General features: G+C 35.2%; 1 protein-coding gene across 1 annotated transcript; it reads right to left on the minus strand.

The window, feature by feature from the left end:
• Positions 1-20530: 20530 nt before the first annotated feature.
• LOC141699992 (secreted RxLR effector protein 161-like) lies at positions 20531-20926 on the minus strand. The gene has a single exon (XM_074503769.1). The coding sequence runs from the start codon at positions 20924-20926 to the stop codon at positions 20531-20533; it is 396 nt and encodes a 131-aa protein (XP_074359870.1).
• Between the last annotated feature and the right edge of the window lie 52 nt (positions 20927-20978).

Below are 20978 nucleotides of genomic sequence, written 5' to 3' on the forward strand. Positions count from 1 at the left end.
GACGCTTTAAGTTCTGATAACTTCCTGTCTTCAGTAAGTTCTGATTTCCAGTTAAGTTCTGATATTCTGATAATAAGTTCTGAAACTAAACAAATTAGATTAGACATGACATCACAAATATATCTAACAGATATGTTAATATTCTCTCAATATGACTTCTCGACAAGCATAAATACCCAGACTTCTCGACATACACCTCTTTATGCCTTCGAGATCTCTAAGTGACCTAATTTTTTCCAATTCTCAACCGCTCTATCTCATTTCAAACTCTTTCTCTCTACTTTTTCCTACCCACTCTAATTCAAACTATTCCAATGGCATCAAACATAGTTACACCTTTCATCCCAAATGAGGGCACCAATTATCTCGCTTTTACTTATGCAAACCAGGCTCCTGATACTTTCAAGAGTTTTGTGAAGTTTCTCTCTGAAACTTACTTTGCAGGTGCTCTAACAGCAAATCCAGTCCTGTACTTGGATGTAGAGCTGAACAAAACCGAAAAACTGAAACGAACCGTGCTAATTCGGTTTGGTTCGGTCCTAAATTTTTCAGAAATTCGGTTTATTCTGTTCGGACCGAATAGACCGAAATAAAATTCAGTTCGATTCAGTTTTTTTAACAAATATTTCAATCCGGACTGAATAGACCAAATATACCAAATCATAACTACTATAATTTCATATTATATATATTTTACATATATCTTAAAAATTATAATCAATTTTTTTAATTTTTAATTATATTCATGAAGTATTAGAACTCTACATATCACATTACTTAAATTATATTTTAAATTTAATAATTTGTAATTTAATTTTTAATGTAATTTTCTTTTTTAAAAAAATTTTAGTCTATTCGCTCTAAAACCGGACCGAACCAAATTATTTTGGTTCGGTTTGGTCCGGTCCATAATATAACTTCAGTCCGGTTCGGTCCAAGAAAAAATGACTATTCGGTTTTTCGATCTATTCGGTTCAGTCCGGTTTCAGACCGAACTGACCGAATGCTCAGCCCTACTTAGATGTTCTAGGGGATTTCTGGAACACAAATGTGATAAGAACAGTGGTGCATGAGAACCAAACTGCTTCCATGGTGGTTAATTGCTCTATTCAGGGTTAGCAAGTGGAATTTTCTGAAATTGATGTAACATGGCTTTGGGCATTCCTAATGAAAATTTGATGGAGGTTCCAACTCAAGATGAACTAGAAAAATTCATGGACTTCATTAACTATAGTGAAAGAATCAACTTAGCCAGTCTCAACAAGAAGAATTTAAGGAAGGAATGGTCATTCCTGTTTGACTCCATTGTGAGAGCATTCACATGTAGTGTTAGATATATTTGAGATGTCATGTCTAATATGTTTCATGTTTAGTTTTCAGATCTTAATAAATAGGATATATCAGTACATAAAATCAGTACTTACTGGAAGTCAGAACTTAAGGATATCAGAACTTAGATTATCAGAAGATAAATATCAGAAGATGGATATCAGAACTTAAGTACCGGAGGACTAACAGTTACGGAAGGAAGCTGATTTACAGGAAAGAAGATCAAGACTAATACAAAAGAATATATGCATGGAAAGAGTTAGAAGATAAGAAGACTTGTATAAGATATCTGATTGATATATTTTAGGAGACAGAATTATATTCCATACCAATTAGAAGTTATCTTGTAACTGTGTACTATATAAACACAGACATGGGTTTACACTATATGTGTTATCATTATCGAGAAGATCATACATTGTAACCTAGCAGCTCTCGTAATATTTGTTCATCACTGAGAGAGAACAGTTCCATTATACCAGAGTTTATTATATCGAATATATCTGTTTACTGTTACTTGTGTTCGATATCGATTTGATTATATTCTACACTGTATTCAACCCCCTTCTACAGTGTTGTGTGACCTAACAATTGGTATCAGAGCCTATATGTTAACACACATACAGTAAAGATCCACACAATCATGTCTGAAGAAGCAGAAAATCCAACCAAACCCACCAAAACTGAAGAAACTAAAAACACTCAAATCCACAGTCGATATGAGACTATTAGGGTTCCCATACTGAGACCTTCTGAGTATCCCATATGGAAAGTGAAGATGGCTATGTTTCTGGAAGCTACTGATCCAGAATACCTTGACAGAATTAATGAAGGACCGCATAAGCCAACCAAGATCTCTGTTGTAGTTGCAGATCAGCCAGCAAAGACCATACCAAAGGAGAAAAGCGAGTATACATCTAAAGATATCTTATCCATTGCCAAGGATGCAAAGGTAAGGCATTTGCTACATAGTGCCATTGATAATGTCATGTCAAACAGGGTAATTCATTGCAAGACTGCAAAGGAGATATGGGATGCTTTGGAGACAAGATGCCAGGGAACTGATGCAATCAAGAAGAACATGAGGACTATACTCACTCAAGAGTATGAGCACTTTGACTCAAAAAGTGATAAGTCATTAACTGATTTATATGACAGGTTTGTCAAACTCTTGAATGATCTGTCACTGGTGGACAAGGAATATGATCTTGTAAGATTCAAATCTAAAATTCCTCTCAGCTCTTCCTAAAAGTTGGGATTTGAAGTCTACTACTATAAGAGACAACTATGCTCTTGATGAAACAACTCTTGATGAAATTTATGGTATTCTCAAGACTTATGAACTTGAGATGGATCAAAGAAGCAAGATATATGGGAGAAAGTCAAGGACAGTTGCTCTTAAGGCCGAGGAGAAATCCCCCAAAGTGGTTTGTCTCAAAGAAAGGCAAAGGAAAGGCTCTCATCATAAAGTCTGATTCAGAATCATCAAGTTCTGATGATGATGATTCAGAAACTGAAAGTTTACCTGAAATAGATGTTGATGAAGAGATGATGAAATTGTGTGCTCTTATGGTGATGGGTATCATAAAGATAGCCTACAAGAATTCAGAAGGGGAAAGAAGTTTTTCAAGAAAGGGGGGAGTACTGATAAAAAAGGGTTCAGAAAGTATGAAGGCAAAAGCGTAAAGTCTGACAGAGGAGACAACTCAAATGTCAAATGCTAAAATTATGGTGAAAGAGGCCACATATCTCCTGACTGCAAGAAAGGAAAGAGTGACAAAGGCAAGACACTTGTCACAAAGAAGAAAAGCTAGACAGACTCTTCAGATTCTGAAGATGAGGTGAATTATGCTTTAATGGCAAATGCTGATGGCAGCCCTGAAACTGCTGAATTAAAGGTACCTCAAACAACTTATGCCTTTCATACTGATGATATTACTGAGTTGAGATTATATCTTAAAACCATGTTTATTAGCTATAGAGATCAAACTTTAAAATGTGAAAGATTAACTTCTGAAAATCTTGCTTTTAAGAAAAGGAATGATTTTTCAGAAAAAGAGTTAGTTATGTTCCATCAAACTCAGAAAGAAAGAGATGATGCTTTTTATGTTAGAGATGAATTGCTAAAATTGAATAAATCTCTAAAAACTGAGTTAGAAAAAGAAAAAGAAAAAGAGATTATCAGGACTTGGACTAACTCTGGCAGAACAACTCAGAATTTATTAAGTAGTGGAAACTGGAAAGAGGGCTTAGGTTATGGAGATGATTAAAGTGAAAAAGGAACTGAACAAATTGAGCCAATTGTTGTTAAACAAACTGTTAAGCCAAAGGTAAATCATGTTAAGTTTGTAGCTAAAACTGTAAAGTCTGATTCTGAAAAGATGAAAGAGTTTGTGACAGAAGTTAAGGAGAAGTCAACTTCTGACAAATTATAACAGGATAAACCAGCTGAAGTCAACATAGGCTTAATGACAAAGAAGCAGCTTAAGCATAAGCTGAAAGAAATAAGGAATGTCAACAAGGTTAAGGCAGCTTGGAAAAATAGAAATGGAAAGGAAGGTGTGAATAAAAGCAATTATTATATGTCTGTTCCTAATGCTCCTAGAAAGAAATGTTATAACTGTGGAAACTCTAACCATCATGCTTCTTTTTGCAGGAAGAATAAGAATATAAACTCTTTACCTCCTAAGTCAGGAGTTAAGAGTCGGTCTGTTAGGTTTAAGCCACAAAATCCTTGTTTTCATTGTGGAAGTTTATGGCATTCCATTTATACTTGTAAGGAATATCATAGTTTATACTATGATTATCATCAAATAAAACCTTCTTTGAAGAAAGTTGCTTTAATTCCTTCTAGTGTAAAGTCTGACATAAAGTCTGATATAAATTCTGATAAACAACATGTTAGCATAAACTCTAATATTAAATCCGCTGCAATTGCTAACAAACTTAAAAAGGCCAAATGATCCAAGCAAGTCTGGGTCCTTAAAACTAACCATTAGTGGTCTTTGTGATTGCAGGGCAACACGAAAAACATCCTAGTACTGGATAGTGGATGTTCAGGATATATGACTGGAAATAAAGCCCTGCTCTCAGACTTTGTGAAGAAAGCTGACCCAGAAGTTTCTTATGGAGATGGAAACATGGGAAAAACTCCGGGATATGGTAATATTAATCTTGGGAATATCATCATTGAAACAGTATCTCTTGTCTCAGGACTTAAACACAATCTGCTCAGTGTGAGTCAAATCTGTGACAAAGGTTATCATGTGGATTTCTTTGAAGAAAACTGTGAAGTTGTGAGCAATTCTACAGGCAAAGTGGTTCTGAAAGGTTATAGGCATGGTAACATTTATGAAGCCAGGCTTTCAACAAGTTCTGATGGTTCTGCAATCTGTCTGTTGAGTACAGCATCAGTTGAAGAAAGCTGGAATTGGCACAAAAGACTCTCTCATTTAAACTTCAACAACATAACTGAGCTTGTAAAGAAAGATCTTGTGAGAGGACTACCAAAATCAGTATTTGCTCCTGATGGCCTTTGTGATTCATGTCAAAAGGCAAAACAAAGAAAATCTTCTTTCAAGAGCAAAACTGAGTCATCAATTCTTGAGCCTTATCACCTACTGCATGTTGATCTATTTGGTCCAGTCAATGTCATGTCTATTGCAAAGAAGAAATATTCTATGGTTATAGTGGATGAGTTCACAAGGTACACTTGGGTGTACTTCTTGCACAAGAAGAATGAAACTGCATTCACTCTAACTGATCATGTCAGACAGCTGGATAAGTTGGTAAAAGATTCTGTTAAAATTATAAGAAGTGATAATGGCACTGAGTTCAAGAATTCAATCATGGAAGAGTTATGCAAAGAACATGGAATCAAACAGGAATTTTCTGCACCTGGAACTCCACAACAAAATGGAGTTGTAGAAAGAAAGAACAGAACTCTCATTGAAGCTGCATGAACTATGCTTGATGAAGCAAAGCTGCCAACCTACTTTTGGGCTGAAGCTATGCAGACTGCTTGTTTTACACAGAATGCAACACTCATAAACAAGCAAGGAAAAACACTATATGAGATGGTGAAGAAAAAAAGCCAAATCTGAAATACTTTCATGTATTTGGTTGCAACTGTTTTGTTCTTAAGACTCATCCTGAACAGCTGTCTAAATTTGATCTAAAAGCTGCTGAAGGAATTTTTGTTGGATATCTACTTTCCACAAAAGCCTTCAGAGTCTACAATTTAAGAACAAGGGTTGTTATGGAATCTATCAATGTATCTTTTGATAATAAGAAGATTACTGGACTTGAAGATTTCAATGATCACGATCAGCTGAAATTTGAAAATGAAGACTTAAATTCTGATTCTATAAATTCTGATGACTTAAACTCTGATCCTGTAAGTACTGATGCTATGGAATCTGTGGTAACAACTCCAAAGGAAAATGCACCTGTCCAGGGGGAGCAAGCTGAAGATCCTACCACATCTCAAGACTCTCAAGAAGCATCAGAACCTGACACTGGCTCTTCAAGTTCTGATTCATCTTGTTCCGATGAGCCAAATTCTGATAATTTTGGAAGCTCTGATACTTCAAATTCTGAAGTCTCAGAGAGCATAACTACAGGGGGAGCATCAGAAAATGCTGATGGAGACATCATAGATCATGGGGGAGGATCCAGTTCTAGAAGTCAACCTCAATCTGCAAGGAAGTGGACCAAATCACATACACTTGACTTAATTATTGGAGATCTTGAAGCATGTGTCAGAACTAGAACTGCAACATCAAATGAATGTCTCTATCACTCTTTTCTATCTCAGACTGAACCAAAGAAAGTGGAAGAAGCTCTTCAAGATGCTGATTGGGTGAAAGCAATGCAGGAAGAGTTAAATGAATTTGAAAGAAATAAAGTCTGGACCCTAGTGCCAAGACCAAAGAATAGATCAGTTGTTGGCATAAAATGGGTGTTCAGAAACAAAACTGACAGTGATGGAATAATTACAAGAAACAAAGCAAGGCTGTTTGCTAAAGGCTACTCTCAACAGGAGGGTATTGATTATAATAAAATGTTTGCACCAGTTGCTAGATTAGAAGCCATAAGAATCTTTTTGGCTTATGCTGCTCACAAAAAGTTTAAAGTCTTTCAAATGGATGTGAAAAGTGCTTTTCTTAATAGAGATTTGGAAGAAGAGGTCTATGTTGAACAACCTCCAGGCTTTGTAGATTCAAAATTTCTAAATCATGTCTATAGGCTTGACAAAGCACTTTATGGCTTGAAGCAAGCTCCTAGAGCATGGTATGAGACTTTAGCTCAATTCCTTCTGGAAAGTGGATTTCACAGAGGTACAATTGATAAAACATTGTTCTACCTTAACCATGGAAAGGACTTACTTTTGGTACAGATATATGTTGATGATATCATATTTGGTTCTACAAATGCCAAACACTGTGAGAGGTTTGCAAAGCTAATGCAGTCAAGATATCAAATGAGTTTGATGGGAGAACTTAGTTATTTTCTGGGCCTTCAAGTCAAGCAAAATGAAGAAGGTACTTTTATCTATCAATCCAAGTACACCAGAAATTTACTGAAGAAATTTGGAATGCAAGATTGTTCAACTGCATCCACTCCCATGGCCACTACAACCAAGTTAGATAAAGATACTGGCTCACCAGTAGATATTACTAACTACAAAGGTATGATTGGTTCTTTACTCTATTTAACTGCAAGTAGACCTGATATCATGTATGCTACCTGTCTTTGTGCAAGATTTCAGGCTGATCCAAGAGAAACTCATTTAATAGTTGTGAAGAGAATTTTCAAGTACCTTAAGGGTACAGCTGATCTGGGATTGTGGTATCCTAGAGAATCAGGATTTAAGCTAATAGGTTACTCAGATGCAGATTTTGCAGGATGCAAAATAGACAGGAAAAGCACTAGTGGAAGCTGCCAATTTCTTGGAGGCAGATTGGTTTCTTGGTTTAGCAAGAAACAGAAGTCAATTTCCACATCAACTGCAGAAGCGGAATATATTGTTGCAGGAAGTTGTTGTGCACAGATTCTTTGGATGAAGAATCAGTTACTGAATTATGGGTTAGAATTTTCTAAAATCCCTATTTAATGTGATAATCAAAGTGCTATTTCTATGACAGGTAATCCAGTTCAACACTCAATGACAAAGCACATCAGCATTAGGTACCATTTTATAAGGGAACATGTGATGAAAGGTACAGTGGGATTGCATTTTGTTCCAACTGATCAACAACTAGCAGATATCTTCACAAAACCACTATGTGAAGCTACTTTTACAAGACTGGTAAATGAACTTGGAATGGTTTCAGGTTCTTTCTCTAAACCTGCTTAGTTTTTGTTCTCATGCATCAGACTTTATGATCAGTGTTTACAGATTGTCTTCTCTTTATGAAATTTATTCTTTAATTGAAATTTATTAAATGCTGATTGTTATCTGATGTGGATCTTTAAACTCTGATAGTGTTTTGAATGTTCTGTGACTATTCAATCCAATGAGGATAACTGTGCTAGATGCTGACCTAGTAGTCTTTAACATACTAGAAATCCCATGTTTCAATTAGTTGTTTATGTGGAAACCCATTAACACAAGAAAATTCTGATTTTGAGCTTAGTCAAGTTTACTTTGTTTATCTTATTACTAAGTCACAAACTAGATTCTTGCTTCTTATCTTTCAGATTCTGATTTCAGTAAATCTTAAGGATGAACTAAATGCTGATAAGTCTCACTTATCAAAAGAAAAGAAAAGAAAAGAAAAGAAAAGACAGGTACTCCTTTGAGATCTAGAGTAAATATGTGGAAGGGATGACCCAAGTGCATTGCTGATATTAAATAATATGCATTAGAAAAGCAAATAAATTTTCTTGGTGACTATTCACATTCTCTGATTACTGGAGAAATACTTTGACAACAGCATAAATTCTGATAAGCAGTCGTGACTCACTTACACTGAGAAGCCACTATAAAAAGGAATTTCAAAAGATGCATAAAATGAGCACAAACAGTTGAGGTGGACTCTTGCATAAATTTGTTCTATAGTAGACTTCATGATTGATGACAGATTTTAAGCACTTTTCTTAGTTATGTCTTATTTCTAAGATATACTGAAGTTTATCAGACTTTAATCTTTATCTCATATTCTGCTGAATGCACACACTTTCACTCCATATGAATGATGAAAATTACTGCGGTAATTAAGGTATTTTTGACAAACAGTTAAGTGTCATTTACATAAATTCCGAGGACAAGTTCTGATGATTAAACTTTGAAGAAAACAAGTCAGTATTTGAATGAAGAATCACAGAAAAAGATATTCACTTTTTGAGTTCAGAAGCCATATTCTGATGACTGTTAAAATCTGATATAAGTTTAAGTTCTGATATTAAATCCTGAGGGAATCCTTGATGCTTACATGGAATTATTCTTTACTTGACTTATTTGTGGTAAAAACTGAAACAGTCATATTTAAATCATAATATATTTGGATAAGATAAAAACAGTCATAATCATTATGGGTTAGTGGTAAACGTGTTTGTCCTGAAAAACTACATGTGCACAGTAATTGTTAATTATTTCCCGTGCCCATTAACTCCTGTTTTAACTTTTTACTAACTGTTATTATTACACATCGGTCTAGGGAGACGAGGCATCATTATTTTTTACTCTTAATCGTTAAACAGTCATCGCCTCCCTTGGTATTCCATTGGCTATTTAAATCGACAATTCATCTCAGCCAAATCATCTTCCATTTTCTCATAAACTCACTCTCTATTTTAATTCTCATCATTTTTCTTCTTCATAAATAAAAATGGTTCTTTTCAACTTGTTCATGAACTACGAAACTTTCCATATAGAGTTGAGTTGTGATGACTGGCAACAGGAGTGGCATGTCACCGCCATTTCTGAAGAGCTCTGGAACTCTGCTCCACAAGAGGTTCACACAGACCTCTTATTCTTTTCGATGGACTACCAGCTTCATCTTGATCGATTAGAAGAAGAAAGGAGAGAGGCTCTCCTTCTGCAAGAACGGATCATCCGTCTTGCAGTGCTCTTTGTCAGCAGCAGGAGGAACTAGTCGATAGGTTTTCTTAGACTAGGACTAAGGCTGTTGATATTAACCTTCTTAGACTAGGACTATCTTATAATTTTTGCATGTAATCTATAAATTTCATGAAATGTACTCATTTGATATATTAATGGAATATCCCTTAATTGCAAGATTTAGTCTTTGTTTCTTTCATATTATGTGACCTGACAATTAGTCTCTATGAATGTTCTAATTGTAATTTGTTAATCTTTACTTCATCTATTTGAACTTTATCCTTTGATGAATGTTTTGATTACAATTATGGTCAATAATAAATTGTGTTGATTTGAGGAAACAGTTGAAGCACGGGTTCATGCATCAGAACCTGTGATAGTTGGAGCTGAGAATGTTACTTCTCAGAAAGAAACTGCAGCTCAAAGTTCTGATACTTTGAAAAAGAAATCTGTAAGTTCTGAAGCTGCTAAAACAACTCCTTCCCTCACAAGGAGACTAAAGAAAATGAGGGTAGAAAGGTACAAGGCCAAGCCTATATCTGAGGATTCAACTGAAGCTTAGGAAGGGGGTCAGGAATCTCTGATCTCATCAGAACCTGTGGTAATTGAAGCTCTTCCATTCCCTACTCAAGCTCAGGATACTGTGTCAATACCTCCCGTCTCTCCTATTAAAGCTACAAATGATGCTGAAGAACAAACTACAACTTCTAAAATAGATATTCATAATTTGAATATACCAAATGTTCTTTATTTGGAAGCTCCATCTAAAGAAGCTCAGCAATCTCCAACTCATTTTCCAATTTTAAATGCTGAGATACCATCTACATCAACCACACAAGCTCTGGAGATAAATTCTGATGTTCATAATTTAAATGAAGTTGTTCCTGAATCTCCAGTTGCTTCACACAATATTGTGTTGTCAGAACATAATGAGTCTTCCTCAAGTTCTGAAGACAATGTGTCTGTTGAGACTCAAGTTCCCATTCTGGGAAAGGAAGAATTAGTGAAGAAATTTGTTGAACAGGAAGCACCTATTCCTTGGGAGAATACTCACAGAGGTGTGGAGTGGACCAAGAAGTGGAATGACACTGATTTCATTCCAAGTCCTAATGTTTTGACAGAGCATATTGCTAAAGCTGATGAGTTGCTCACAAATGCTGATTTAAAGACACAACTCAAGATCACTGCTCTATCTACCAAACATCTTCAAGGTCTACATTCTTCTACTCATGAAAAGGTTGATAAACTAAAGGAACATGCTGATAAGCTAGATCTATATATCAAGCTTGACAAGAACAGATATATCAGACCTACTCTTGAGAAAATTGAAGCCATTAAGAAGATTCAAAAGAAGCAATAGGCCCAAATTGATGAGGTCCTGGCTAACAAGTTTCTCAGAAAGCTCAATTGGAAGAAATCCAATCTTCAGTTGAACTTTTTCTTTCTCTCTTACTTCCTGATGATGCCAAAAAGGGGGAGAAGGTAGTTAAGTCTAAATGCTCACCTACTCAAATACTGAAGAAAAAGGATGATAAAGGTGATGACCAGGGAAACTCTGATAAGAGTAGAGGTTAAGGAAAAGTTCAAGGAAAATCTTCTACACATAAGAAGTCAAGTTCTGATGCTGTGAATGCTAAAAGTCTGAAGTCAAGTTCTGATAAGAAAAGTCTGATGTCAAGTTCTGATATTCTAATTCAGTCAGGATCTAAAGACTCTCAGAAGTTTTTATAAACTCTGAAGCTAAAAGGGAAGCAGACTACTGTTTATTACAAAAATCCTAAAATCCAGTCACCTGATGAGGAGATAGCTAGAAGATTATTTCTGAAACAAAATCCAAGAATGGATTTGGAAACTCTCAAGGAGGAAGAAGCTAGATTTGCAGCTGAGAAGACAAATCTTAAGTCTAAAGCTTCTGATACAAAGAAACCTCCAAGGACTAAGGAAAAAGGCATTGCGATCAGAGAAAAGTCAAATTCTGAGACTTCAAAGTTCAAGACTAGATCACAAACTGAGATTGATCCTAAATCGAAAGGAAAAGAAAAGGTTAGTGAACCTTTAAAGATTGAGAAAAAGATAAGTTCTTCCATTCCAGTCTATCAAACTACAGTGCATGATGATTTGATAGAAGATGAAACTGTTCAAATTCTGAAGAGAAGAAAGATAATTGAAGAATCTAAAACAACCTCTGACATTGCTCAAGTTGTTCAGAATGAAGAACAACAAGTTACAGAAGAAACAACAAATTCTGATCAAGTTAATTTGGAAAAGATGACAATTGCTGATAAGAAGAAGCTGTTATGGAAGAAAGCTACTCCAGTTGAACCAAAATCCAATCTTATGATGAATCAACTCGCAACATTTGGGTTGAGATCCAAGCAACCTAGAGATAAAGCTGGATTAGGTTCTGATGAAGAGAAGATACAAACAAGAGTAAAAGTTACTTTAAGAGATCCTTTCATGTTGACAGACAAACCATATGAACAAATCAAACAAAAGCACCTTGACAAAGTGTTATCTGCTCAAATTGTGATAGATGCTCATGATAAGGATAATCTAAAGGAGAAATTGATTTTATTTCTCTATGATGGATTAACTTACAGACTAGCTGATACTGATATGCTAAAGAAGTCTGTCAGAGAACTTCAACATATTCACTATCTTGTGGAAGTAAAATATGATGTTAAAAGAAGATGGTCATAATACATTTTGAAGGCTATAAGAGATCTATTTAGAATCTCCGGTACAAAGACTTCTCAGTATATACCAATGATTACTGAAAGTGATGGAAGAGAAATTCCTATGCTGAAGAATTCTGCTAAGGTGGAAGTTATTCTAAAAGGAAAATACTTATATTATAATGAAAACTCTTCACATCCTAGAGTTATCAGACTTGGTAATGGACTTGAAAGAACATCAATTCAAGCTCTCAGAACAGCCATTTATCAAATTGGTGATAGTAAAGATGAAGAACTGATGCAGGTCAAAGCACAGTTAGTTGAAGTTCTGAGGAAAGCTGAAGACAAGCTGGTAATAGATTTTGTTAAGAATCATTATGGATTCAGATTGATCCAGTGAAGTTGGTAAAGCTACAAGGACTGTAAGTTATAGTTAATAGTCTTATTAAACTCTCATTGTATTTGAACTTAAATGTGTTTGACGTAATCAAATCTATTAACTTGTATATTTTTGCATAATTTATAAGTTGGGGGAGATTGTTAGATATATTTGAGATGTCATGTCTAATATGTTTCATGTTTAGTTTTCAGATCTTAATAAACAGGATATATCAGTACTTACTGGAATCAGTACTTACTAGAAGTCAGAACTTAAGGATATCAGAACTTAGATTATCAGAAGATAAATATCAGAAGATGGATATCAGAACTTAAGTACGGGATGACTAACAGTTAAGGAAGGAAGCTGATTTACAGGAAAGAAGATCAAGACTAATACAAAAGAAGATATGCATGGAAAGAGTTAGAAGATAAGAAAACTTGTATAAGATATATGATTGATATATTTTATGAGACAGAATTATATTCCATATCAATTAGAAGTTATCTTGTAACTGTGTACTATATAAACACGGACATAGGTTTACACTATATGTGTTATCATTATCGAGAAGATCATACATTGTAACCTAGCAGCTCTCGTGATATTTGTTCATCGCTGAGAGAGAATAGTTCCATTGTAACAGAGTTTATTATATCGAATATATCTGTTTACTGTTACTTGTGTTCGAAATCGATTTGATTGTATTTTATACTGTATTCAACCCCCTTCTACAGTATTGTGTGACCTAACATGTAGGAAGATATGATATGATAACATTTCTAGTGTAGTTCAGAAGCTGGTATTCTCCATGGCTCACAACAGACACATCAATGTTAGGATGCTAATTCTGCAGGAACTCAGCATAAGGCTAACTATGCCTTTATCTTCAAAAGGTAAGGAAATCTTCTTTCCCAGGTTTATAATGTCTACTTTAAATAATAAAGTTCCATACATTCATTTACTTAATGGTATAGATAGGACAAAAATAGGCAATTATAAGCAAGTGTCCAAAATTTTATTTTATTCACTTACTACAAAGAACAAGGTAAGTGTACATCTCAAAATCACTCCTTTTATGTTGGAGAGATTTAGGACTTACCCTTACCTCATGCCTGATATGAGGTCTACAGCTACATCTAGTGCAGTAATGGTTCCAGTACCTGTGAAAGAACAAACACAGGAATACCAATAGGGACCTTCCCGTACTGAGACCCTTATTCTTTACCATTAGAAGCTAGGAAACCAACCACTTCATCCTCTCAAAAGGGTGAAGTGAGTAAAAAGAAGAGAAAGCAGGCACCTTTATCTGTAATAAATGAGAGTGGTGAGGACCAAACAGAACAAGAGTCACCCTTGGCATAGAAAACAAAGAAGGAAAAACAAACTGAGCTGACCACTCAAGCCACCTCACCTCTGCACCCTCCCAACATGATGCGGTTGTAAAACAGGGACTTAAACAGACTCTAGAGGCATCCTCTCAACAGGGTGTCTCTATTGAAAAGAGCACTCTCCCTAGTGCACTTTATAAAGAGTTTGCACCAACAATTGAACAAATTCAAGTGTATGAAAGGAGAAATAAGGATGACACACACAAAGAGAGCACATCTTTTGAAGCTCCCTCTTCTACTCAAGGGGAACTGCCAACACTCAAATCTAAAATTCAAAATTTAATTTCTAAAATTTCTTCTTCATTTAATCAAACACTTGAATCTAATTCTCAAGTGTTTCCACCATCAAGTGACATGGTTCAAGAAATTGTGCTCACCACCCAGGAACCAAATTTAGTTGGTGAGAGGCTACATGCTGGGGTAGACCTTGATGACACAAACACAAACACAAGGGTTTCATCAGTTTTTATTGAAGACCCTGTGGTAGTTTCCAATGCACCTTCATGTACAAATCAACCTTCATAGGTTGTAAGGTTTGAGGGTAGTACTCCTGAGAGGGAGCTATCTAAATCCTCTCCAATTCAATTGGAGGTTCCTCTTGCAGGAACAACTCCCCTCAAAACCTTACTTGAGATTGCACTTACAATTGACGCTAGGAGTTCAATTGTCAATGATCCTGCTATAGGGGAGGCAAGTGCATCACATTCATATGACAGTACTCTGAAAGAAGTACAAGGGTTTGAGGATAGAGTACATGACAATAACCTAGTCAACTCCCCTCCAATTTAAATGGAGGTTCCCACCACAAGTGGAGAACAACAAACTGTCATAACCACTGTTCAACTTGTGAGTCAAACTGTGACATCTGTCACAGGTGGTTCTATTGAATCCCTTTCCTCCACCTCAAATCCAAATGACCAACCATCAACATCCAACCCCACACAACAACCCTCTCACCCAATCCAACATTGGTTACAAAATGCTCAATCCCAACCAAATACAGTGGATGAACTTCTGGTTGATCAACTCTCAGGCCTTGCAAACATCACACAATATATTCTGACTACAAATATGTCAAATCAAGACTATTAGACAATTTTGCTCACTTATAATGAAGATGTTGAAAAGCAAAAGCAAAAGATAGTGAATGAAGCTGAGCAGGATGGAAATGTGGATGCTTGGCTTTCTAAGGACTTCACCTTGGATATGGATGAATTCTTGGCAAGGTTCAGAGAGGAATATATCACCATTTTGGGGAGTAATGCCAAGATCCTCACTCCACAGAAAGAGTATGATACAGTCAATGAAGTCTACAAGGCTCAAATCAAGGCTTTTCACCCCTTTGGTAAAGCAATACAAGTGACTTTGACTGGTCATCAAGACAAAATCAGAAAACTGGTGAGGGATAAGATGGATGAGATTATCCTTTCACAAGTTGAGATCAAATCAAAATTCAAGACCTTTGCAGAACAGATGGTAAGATTTGATCTAACTACAATGGATGCAAATATCAAAAATCTAAGGCAATCTTTTGTGGCTCTGCATGAGGTGGTTCAACAGCACATTGCAAATACAAATGACACCAGACTCAAGTTGAATCAACTTCATCAAAGTAGATATGAGCCTTCAGCTCTGTTGATGGAAGGAATCAAGGAAGTTGTGCAAGCTACATTTGGCACTTCAGTATCTTCAAACTCTCAAACACCATTATCAACATCATCAAATCTCCAACTTCAATATCTCCAACAACAAGTTTCAACTCTACAGTCCTACAATGATTCACTCATAACTCAGGTACAAGCTCTCACTTCTCTAGTGCAGAGTCAATATAATGACATCAGGACCCTGGTAGACTCTCACAAACACCTTCAGATGCAGAACTCAATTCATTTGGGAGCTATCATGGTTGCCTTGAATGTTCTTCTACCTGCTCTCCTGAAGCTGTGAGGCCAGACATTCCAAAACCCCTACTCATGCCTACCAACAAGACTAAGGGGGAGATATAAGCTAGGATTCAACAGTCTAAGGAAGCTGGTAAATCTAAAGAGGTTGGAAAATTGACATCCACTCACATTGGTCAAAGCTCTTCACAAGCTCAATTATCTAAGGATGTTGGAAAAGACAGATTTCTAAAAGCTATAGAAGGACCCTGTCAAGACTAGGAATTTAATGAACTGTGAACAGTCTTAAGGGTGTCTCTTCACAACAACTACATCACCTATAAAAGAGCATTAGCCAACAACATCAATTTTATCAGAGTTGTGATTGTCAAAGTTGATAACTTTCTAGAGAAAAGAATTATTGCAAATGTAAATGACTGTGGCTCGGACAGATGTCTACAGGTGTCTCTCTCAAATCTTCAAACTATGAGAGCATCTGAGCTGGATGTAATTATTGACAGAGTTAATCTAGTAATTCCAGAGGACACCCAACTGCTAAATGAACACAAGAAAGCTCAGATAGCTGCTTTTTCCTGAAGCCTATCTTCATCCAAGCAAGGGGTGGACTACATCTGTTCACAAACTAGAAAGTGCAAGTTCTTCACAGTTCCAAAGAATTGTGTAAGAGGAAATGTGAGATTGATAATGTCTCTTGAAACTGATCTAAAGGCCAAGAAAAACAAGAAAACTGAAGATAAGGAGACGATCAGAATCTTGGGAAGATATCTTCAAAATACAGATACCATGTTGCCAAATTCATAATTCAACTTAAAAGATGACAAGGATGATGATGAGCAGAAGCAAGATGATCAAAAACCTTCTGGCTCAAATCCAAGTCAATCTTTTAGAGCAACTGGTAGCAAAGAAAAGAAGTAAGATGAGAAGGAGGGAGATGATAAGAAAAGAGGTGATGAGAGAAGAAGTAAGAAGAAGGAGGATGGTTCAGAACCAAAGAAAAATGTCCAGTCAATTTAAATCCAAAATGCTCAAACCACTAAACCTACAAGCTCAAACAATCAACTATCCTTAAACCCTAAGCCAAAATTCTTGTACAAACCAACTGCAAACACCCTAATCAAAATACTAATCACATCTAGCCAATCCACCCTAAAGAAAATCATAAACCTACCCTCATACAATCCATCAACCAAAATTCATTTCAAATCTGTTGGAAGAAAACCAAAGAAACTGTAAATTACTGAAAAGGCCATCTGGAACTGTTTTGAACAATCTGACTTTCTGCCACTAAATTGGTGCATTGCATATGATGAGTACTTTCAACAGTTGGCTGAAGAAATAGTTAGAGTCTGGGTTGTATCCTATACAGAAATTGAGATATATTATGATGATGGTACCTTCACTCTACTTGGAAGAAACTTAATGGACACACTTTCAACCACAGAATTCAAAAGAGTGATCAGCTTGATGAAGGATAAGGATACTATTACAAGGGCTTGGAAGGCTGTATTATGTGCATGGGTGACAGAAAGGGATGGAATAAATGCAAGAGCTAAGGCTAAAAAGGAAGAAAAAGATAGGAAGTATTCAGAATAACTTGCAAGACTTGAACAAAGATCAAATGAGCTCAAGTCAAATGGGATGAGTAGACTTAATAAGGATGGACACTTTTTGAATATAAAGGTTGGCAGATATTCAAGATTTAGAGTTGGTTACCTGAACGGTTATTCATTAGATGAGTGGCTCAAGTTTGTGGAAGCTTTAAGATGTACTGAAATCATAGAAGAACTTCAAGTGCTAGTAAATCTTAAAGACCTTATTAGAAAGGAACTAGACTATGAGGATTTCATGTAATGAATGTACCTGTCAAACTCATGTAATCAATTAATGTATAAAAGTTGTACTTGTATCTCTGTCAATTTTTATATAATTTTTATTGTTTAATTGTAACTTGGGGTTAGTCTTGTTACCAGGCATGGATTTGTGATAAGAAAACTTCTCACAAATTGGGGGAGATTGTTGTGCAAGAAATGTCTATATCATAACAAGACTAAGTCAAATTGACAACCCCAAGAATTAGTTGTATGATAATCTAAATTTGTATTTTGTACTGTATTACTTGATTCTGTAAAAATATCAAAGATTAGACTTGAGTATTTTTCTGTAAACAGTCTCAAGCCTAAGAATAAACTCCGGAAGAAGATCAAGAAGATCATGTATCAAGGAAATTGTGAAGAAGTTTGGAGTTGAATAAATCTGTTTTAGAAAAAATGTTCTAAGTCAAGATATCTACAAGTCACATATCAAATCATATAGAGAAGTCATTCGAGAACTCCAGAATGACTTATCGAGAAGTCCAAAACAGCTTGTAGAGAAGTCTTAGAGATATCGACAAGCCAAATGAAGACATGATGATTGGAGATATCGACAAGTCAAATTATCATTAGAGATCTCATAGATATCTACAAGTAAAAATGTATATAGAGATCTATGAGATATCGAAAAGTCATTTATGCCTTAGAAAACTCAGAGATTTTGACAAGTCAAAATGAAGATATGAAGGTTGGAGATATCGACAAGTCAATTTTCTCATCAGTGATCTCAGAGATATCGATAAGTTAATATGCTTATAGAGATCTCAAAGATATTGACGAGTCATTTCCACATGCATATATTTGGAGACCTCGACAAGCCAAGTTCACTTATAGAGAACTCGGAGACCTCGACAAGTCAAAAACAATTATAGAGAACTCAGAGATCTCGATAAGCCATTATACTTATCGAGATATAAGTTCTCTATAGATCAAACTGGAGATCTCGATATGAAGCTCAAGTACAAAATGCAGACAAGTTAAATATTCAAGATTATCAATCAACAAACGATCTAATCAGTTAGATTGAAAAGTCTACAAAAGCGGGTTGAAGAGTGCAAGATCAAAGGCCAGGATTAACTGATAAAGAAAAGTCACAGATTTACATGATTTGCAAAGATACACTAACCCAGAAATGGAAAGCTTTAGAGATAACTTAAAGTAGGGTTTAGTATATCTTATTGCATGCTGTGTAAACCTGTGTTTACTAATCTATAAAGTAAATACTGGTCCTTTGCTTTTAATAAGTATCAAACATATCTAGTTTTCTTGTAACTCTCTCAAGTAAGAAGCTGAGTTCTTTACTTCCAAATAACTAGAATCTGTAGAAAAACATTAGCTTGATTTTAATACAAAATTAAGTGAGTTTTGAAATATTGTGTGCACTGTTTTATTTTAGTTAACATAATATTACTGCATTTCAAATATGCTTTATTAACCAAGCAACAAACATCAAAAAATCCTTAAAAATATTTAAAACACATTCACCCCATGTGTTGTATTCATTACCTAACAATAAATACTCAACTTGTATTTGATATACTTTAGACGTTATTTAATATTTACTAATAAGAAAATTATCAAGAGTCATTACACCATATATGGCCTATCGTTAACTTAAATATTATATTTATGAGCTAATTTAACATTATATTTTTTGTGTTAACTTAGTCAAAACCGTGGTGTTACGTTAGGTATTAGGTAGAAAGTGTTCAAGTTTACAACATTTTTGTCAGAATGTTACCTTAAAATATTATAACATAAACATAATAGTTTTTAAGATTAAATATTAATTTAAATTCATTTTTCAAGAATCTAAGTTGATATACAAATTCAACAAATGAGATACATGATACTCGAATCTTTTATACGAAAACAATAAAAAATCTTAAAGATGTAATATACGAATTTATAAATAAATATAATATATATAAAAGTATTATAATTATTTGAATATTATTTATTACAAAATTTTTTCAGCTTTGGGCCTGGTAACGTATCCAAGTTATGAGCCCTATAATTTTCAGACAAGCAGAGAAATTTTGGGAAAAAAGCCGCCCTGTTATAAACCTTTGTTATAAACCTTGACTGAAAATATTAGTTATGTTTAATGTAGAGGAAGTATAGGAGAATAGAAGATGGAGAGAAAGTTGTGTTTCATTTCATTAGCTAAATGAGCTATTTATAGTAGTTGGTTTACAAGGCTAACTAAGTAAGCTATTCAAATCTTCTTCATTAAGTATTACAAAACTTCCTCAATAACCTTTACAAGTCTTCCTCGATAAGCTTTACAATTCTTCCTCGATAAGCTTTACAAGTCTTCCTCGGTAAGATTTGAGAGACTTCTTCGATATGCTTTGACAATCACTTTATTTTTATTCAAATATTTTAACACTCCCCCTTGATTGTCAAATGCGAGTTATTACAAAGATTGACTGCCTCGTTAAAACCTTGCTAGGAAAAACCCAGTGGGATAAAAACCTTGACGAAGGAGAAAGAGTACAGCTTCCCCCTGAATAAAATGTCTCACATTTTAACATTTTGATGTAGCAAACTTTTTAACCACCGTATAGTCATATTATTTCTCAGCTTCTCAAATGTTGATGTAGGTAGTGACTTTGTAAGTATATCCGCCAGATTATCACATGAGCGAATTTTTTGAACATCAATATCACCATTTTCTTGAAGTTCATGAGTGTAGGGCAATATGTGTTTTGTTCGATCCCCTTTAATATATCTTTCCTTAAGTTGTTTGATGCAGGCCGAGTTATCCTCGAATAAAACTGTATGAATGTCTGAAATACTTGATAATCCACATGATTCTCGAATATATTGAATGACCGACCTTAGCCAAATACATTCTCTGCTTGCTTCATAAATTGCTAGTAACTCTGCATGGTTTGATGAAGTTGCAGCCATAGTCTATTTTGTATACTTCCAAAAGATAGCAGTATCACAATATGTAAATAGGTAACCTATTTGTGATCGCCCAAAATAAGGATCCGACATGTATCCAGCATCTGCAAATCCAACTAACCATGATCTTGAATTGTTTGGGAAGAATAGTCCAAGATCGATTGTCCCTCGAAGATATCTGAATATATGTTTTATTCCATCCCAGTGCCTTTTAGTAGGGTCAGAACTAAATCTTGCCAACAGGATCACTGCAAATGCAATATCAGGCCGTGTGTTGCTTGCAAGATACGTGAGAGCGCCAATTGCACTGAGGTATGGAACTTCAGGTCCAAGAGTCTCTTCATCTTGTTTTCTAGGATGAAAAGGATCCTTTGGTGTGGTTAGTGGATGAGCTTTATCCATGTAGAACCGATCAAGAATCTTTTTAGTGTAGTTTGATTGATGAACAAATATT

This window comes from Apium graveolens, unplaced genomic scaffold, assembly GCF_009905375.1.
Source record: "Apium graveolens cultivar Ventura unplaced genomic scaffold, ASM990537v1 ctg1622, whole genome shotgun sequence".
NCBI lineage: Eukaryota > Viridiplantae > Streptophyta > Magnoliopsida > Apiales > Apiaceae > Apium > Apium graveolens.